Below are 6000 nucleotides of genomic sequence, written 5' to 3' on the forward strand. Positions count from 1 at the left end.
TGAGAGTACTTTGAATTCTTCCGAAATGTAGCATCACGCTCCCACGCTGACCGTAGAAACTCTCCCCTATTCTTAATACACAAAAAGAAAGAACCACATGTGATCTCCTTCAGATTTAGAGAATATGTTTATTTACTCTTTAGTCCTCCTTTCACCCTTTCATTGTTGTTGTGGCCGATAGGAGTAGGACTATGGAGATTCTTGTTATGAAAGGGATTTGGAGTACTAGATTGAAGTGCTATCCAATGTCGTAGGTAATGTTCTGGTGGCTCGGCAAAGCCTCACTTAATTTCTTGTAATTAGCTGGAGATATTGATTGCGATATAGAGTGTGGACCTGCTCACCACTCAACCATTAAATAAGTTAAAATTATTACCAAAAACAAAAACACAAGTTAAAAGTGAGGTTTAGGCTGAATAGGGTTAAAACACAATTTAACCCATCTCAATCTTGCCTTTTCCCAACTGTATGTGGTTAGGGTGCATGAATTCTGTTTTCACCATTTAATCATATGGGAAGTGGTTCTCTACCTGGTGCATGGCCTATGCTACTCCTTATGTCTAACTCTCTCTTCTCCTAAATAAGGGTAAAGATGTCTTTTCACATGAGAGAGAGAGAGAGATATGAGCGTTTGAAGAAAGCCACAACCATGTTCCAGGTCAGTTATTTTTTTCTTAATTTTTTTGTAATCATATATATCATTCAAACTTAAAGCATTTATTTCAATATAAAGCATTTATTTAAAAAAATATATATTCATGTCATTTTTGAACCTCAAGACACTCGTTTTACCCACAAAATGCAAATTCTAGTTACTCTAAAATTGCTAACCTTTTTCATTACCAATTATTCTAAAATAAAAACCTTAGGAAATAAGGCATACGATTACGGATGTGAAAATCAAGTCCAAAACAAGGAAAATGATCGAAATTAATATAAACTTATTAGATCATGTTTCAAGTTGAGGTTTTGTAAGATTGAAATTAAATCGGACTGTATTGAAACCGATAAGACATCAAATTAAGCTTAAAAAATTGGATCAAAACCGATATAATTCGATACCTTTTTGAAATTTATTTAAAAAAACAATTTTTTCATAATTTTCTGAATAAATATACATGGTGAACAAAAAACCAAGTGATAATAAATTGATCAAAGTTTGAAACTAAATCAAAATCGATGCATCTTTATTATTCATGTTTCGATTTCACTTATTCTTACAGTGAAACCGATTAAACTGGCTGGTCTAAATTAATTGATTGATACCTATATTAGGCTTTTAAATGAGCCACATGAGGCCCTTTATAGATGAAAGCCCAAAGAGACACATTACGGAACGCGGTTCAATGGATCAAGTTGATGTACAACCTTTTTTTGCCTTTCTTTTTCGTCACAAGCAAACAAGACCTAACACCTTAAGTGTGCGTACTGCGTACCATGCATGGTTCTTGATTCTTCTTTCAACATATGTTCAATTATGCAAAAATTGGGATCCGGCTCCTCTCCTTAGTACTAATTGTCAGCTAGGCCATAGTTACTTGATCGAGCACCACGTGACAAAGCGATGATCCAACTTTAAATGAGATGCAGAAATTGAGATGTGGAGAATGAGACGTCAAAAACCGTTGGATCGTCACTTAGACATGTAAGTGACGATCCAACGGTTTTTGACGTACAACACCATTATGTACGTGAACATTCATTGATTCGTGGACTTGTTTTCATAGTCTAAGAATTTATAATGCTTTGTTTCATCGCTTGGTGTTGGGTTGAAATTTGACATATAAGTAAAGGACTTTATGATCTACCTCTCCACCAAATTTCAGTTCTGCCCACATGGTAGAAGAGGTGTACAGATAGAATAGTCCAGCCAACAGACTATGGAGAGACCAACCAGCCAACCTGAAGAGATTGAATTGAATTGATTTGATTTGCATTATCATTTGTGTGAAGTGTTGTTATATGGTTATATAAAAAAAAAATGTGCTCACAACTGGGGACATAGTTGGGTATTAATTATGTTCATAGGATTGTCACATATTTTTTAATGTGATTTCAAAATATAGATGCGAGCATTGATATTGTATGTTAATTGACAAGACCTCATTGAGAGTTTTGTATGGATCACCATTAGTTATTTATGTAATAAATTCTATGATAGTTATTTTGGTCCCCATCATGAGAGGCCTTTACCGTTTGTGCATTTTAGTATAGCAATGGTCGATACCTACACTAGCTACATCAGTATGTTGGATTCACAATGTGCATATGTGAATGGAGAAGATACTCAACTTGAAATCTATTTCCTGATTAAGGAGAATATCCTAAGGGAAATTTTTAACTATGATAAGACGAAATTCTGGTTTAGCTGACAATTTTGTAAACTGTTTACAAATGCATTAAAATATTATTTTTTATTAAATAATTATATTTTCAAAATTTTTTATAAATATTTTTTGTCCAATCAATGAGAAAAAGCTTCACCGCTGCAATGAGAAAGAGCTTCACCACTGCAATAATCTCCTCTCCTGTGATGGTAGTTTGTTTAAGAGCTATAGCTTTTTGAAAGATCTGTAAATGTGGGTCTTATTTAATGTATAACTTTCTTTTTTATGTTTGTTTTAATGCATACGAGGAACAATCAAATAGTGAATTTTTTTTTAGAAAGGAAGAACGCAACCCTCTTGTTTGTGTATACACTTAGAGTGAGTAGGTGTAGAAAGATCATGTTACGTCCGCATTGAAGATGCTCACACATGCCCTCCATTGACCTACATTAAAGTTGCAACCTTCTTGTGCAAAGGATAACATCTTGGTGGGCCAAAACGATAAGAATGGTTAGTTCCAATGGTTTTAGTGCATATTTGGATAGAGTATCAGATATCTTGGGAACAATACAGCGCGGATATATATGGGCAAAATCAGACTTTTGACTCTAGCTTAAAAAAAAAAAAATCAGTTTTTTTACTGTTTGACCCCCTGATCGATACCATCCACTCATATGGGATTGTTGGGTAGCAAAGTTTCAATAATCAAATCAAGATCGGTGAAATTGCATGGATTGAATTGGTATTGGTTGAGAGCCAAGACCAATCTCAAGGCCCGACCGATTTGATACTAATCTATTGGTATGACCCAATGATAAAAAGTAATAAAATCGATTTTAAATAAATATAGGGGTAAATCCATCTGATCAAATAGTATCAAATCGATATCAAGAGGAATTCGGATCAAGTCACGTACAAAAAAAAATCTCGTACACCCCTGATCTTGAGATTTAAAATCTATTAAATAAAGAGAAAGATAATTTCAAATCCACGGCCTTGAAATTGTTCTTATACATAAACTTGATCAACTCTCCATCAAAATTCAAGACCGATACTAAATTCTAAAACCTTGATAGATTGCCAGAGCCAAGGTGATCGACAAAGTCGAGATTTGAATTTAATACTAAATGCATTGAGTATGAAATTATTCTCGTATATAAACCTGATCCACTCTCCATCAACATTCAAGACCGATGCTAAATTCTAAAACCATGGTTGATTGCAAGAGCCAAGGTGGTCGACAAAGGCGAGATTTGAATTTAATGCTCAGTGCATTGGGTATTTTTTATTTTTTATTTTTTTTTTAATGGTTAGTAATTAAAGTGTTTTAATTTCATTTGGACGCTTTGGCATTCAATGCTCATAATTGACAACCAAATCGGATAACATCTGTGACATCAATGCGTAGAGATGTGGACTTCCTTCTTCTTTTTCAGTATTTTTTTATATGAGACTTCATTTATAACAGATTGGCAGAGCCTAATAGAAAAGCATTTTCTTTTCTCGTATTTTATAATTTTTTAATCCTTTACCATAAAAAAATTATAATTTATTAATTACCAACCAACCATTCCAACCTCCAACCACCTATCAAACTTACCCTCCCCAGTTCTCCTCTCCTGTCGTTCTCTTTCTTCCTGCAACTACCAGTCTTGAGTCCATTCTCACCCTCCGTTCTTATCTCAAAAAAAAGAAAAAAGTCTCTCTCTCTCTCTTCGTCCCTATTAATAGTACTTCAGCGCCCCAGCGACAACGCAACTCCTTACCATTTTGTTTTGGACCCAACTGCTTAATTGGAACTCCTAGAGTTTCTCTCTCTCTCTCTCTCTCTCTTTATATTCTATCAATGGCTGATTCAGATCGCTCTTCTGATGATAGCTCCGTGGATTCTCGAGGTAAAGATTTCAAAAAATTTATACTTTTTTTTTTCTTTAAATTTCTCATACTCTGTTTCTTCCAGTAAGAAACCTTGACTCTGTTTCTGGGAATTTTGGAAAAGTCTTTAAAGAGTTGATTTTTGGGGGGAAAAAGAAATATTTTGGATTCTGCATTCTTGGAGAGATTTATTCTGCTACATGACTTCAATTTTTTTGTTTGTGGGACTGTGATTTGGTATTTGATGCCTCACATACTCTTCCGCTAAGAAAACTTGAATCTCTGTTTCTGGGAATTTTGAGAAAAATCTTTATAGAGTTGTTTTTTTGGGGGTGGGGGAGGGGGGAAGAAATTTTTTGGATTCTGCATTCTTGGAGAGATTTTTTCTGCTACATGATTTCAATTTTTTGTTTGTGAGATTGTGATTTGGTATTTGATGCAGGGGAAAGCAGTGAAGACTCAAAGCTGGAGTTCACAGAAGATGAGGAGACATTAATTGCTCGAATGTATAATCTGCTTGGGGAGAGGTGGGTTGAAGAAGGACTATCACCTCTGTTCTCCTCTGTTCCTTACCCAATTTGAGTTTTTGATTGTATTTTATTAAATGCTAATTGGATGGCTTTTCTTGATAAGGTGGTCTCTAATTGCTGGGAGAATTCCAGGAAGAACAGCAGAGGAGATTGAGAAGTACTGGACCTCAAGATACTCCACAAGTAGTGAATGAAGTTATCTTAGTAGCAACTATAGCGATTTTTTGGGGAATTGCTTCGGTAGAAGCAATTAAGTTTGGTTCTTAGATACTTCGATCATGTTACTGTTTGGCATCCTCTTGATCCACTACCTCCTCTCCTATGTAATCCTCCTGGAGATGTATTGGACTTCCCTTTTTTGTTTTCTGTTAGCCAAGTTGGGTCGTGGATGTAATTGTGTATAGTGGCTTGACTCATTTTGAAACATGAGGACGGAATTTTATTATAATCTTGTTTCCAAACACAGCATCTCTCTCTCTCTCTCTCTCTGTGGATTTTGAGTAATATTTTAAGGGTTTGCTCGTTATAAAAACTTGTACACTAGGGATATTCTGGGTAATAGAAGAAGGGAGAAACAATCATGCCGGTTTGCGTGGCTCTTTGTCCAAACACAAGATGGGACAAATAGATCGTGCTGCCTTTACCTCCGCCCCATGCATGGAAGTTGCTTCCATGTATCCTTCCACTGGCTTGTGCGCTAGCACAATGGGTGCAAAACCAGACCAAGTTCTCTTACCCTGTAAAAGAACTACCATCATTAATAGGTTTTGTCTTGTATGGAAATGGTTCCTCTCTTGTGTGCCACTTAGGATGGTGGCGGCAGCTTATTTGACTTATTGTCATCAACCTTTATTACAAAAAGATTAACCTTAGGCAGGGGTGTCAACCGTTAAGGCCCATTGTTAACAAAAACTCGTTAAAAACTCTGCTTTAAACACGTTCTCATTTTTTATCGTTTAAAACATGTTTTCTCATATGTTTCTCAAAGATATTTAAAAAAAGAGTAAACGGCAAGTATTTCAGTTCTAAACACATTTAAAATGCATCTAAACACGTTCTCCTTTTTTAGTATTTTTTAAGACTTAACTTATTGAACATAATATCTACTTAAATAACCATATCTCTCTCTCCCGAACTCTGATCCACCTGATTCTTTCACCGACTTGAAGCTAACTCAATAGCATATATTTCTCATGTATCATCTTCAACTCAATATCAATGTATGGATCCTGAAATTGAGATATAAACTGATGCATTTACTGAAAAAT

At 35.2% G+C, this 6000-nt stretch overlaps 1 protein-coding gene across 1 annotated transcript; it reads left to right on the top strand.

Moving 5' to 3' along the window:
- The first annotated feature begins 4062 nt into the window (after positions 1-4062).
- Positions 4063-5193, top strand: LOC122082383 (transcription factor CPC-like). Its single transcript, XM_042649910.1, has 3 exons — positions 4063-4222; positions 4645-4729; positions 4836-5193. Exons 1-3 carry the CDS (start codon positions 4174-4176, stop codon positions 4924-4926), a joined length of 225 nt encoding a protein of 74 aa, XP_042505844.1. The 5' UTR covers positions 4063-4173; the 3' UTR covers positions 4927-5193.
- The last annotated feature ends 807 nt before the right edge of the window (positions 5194-6000 follow it).

Source organism: Macadamia integrifolia, chromosome 1 (assembly GCF_013358625.1).
Source record: "Macadamia integrifolia cultivar HAES 741 chromosome 1, SCU_Mint_v3, whole genome shotgun sequence".
NCBI classification, from domain to species: Eukaryota; Viridiplantae; Streptophyta; class Magnoliopsida; order Proteales; family Proteaceae; genus Macadamia; species Macadamia integrifolia.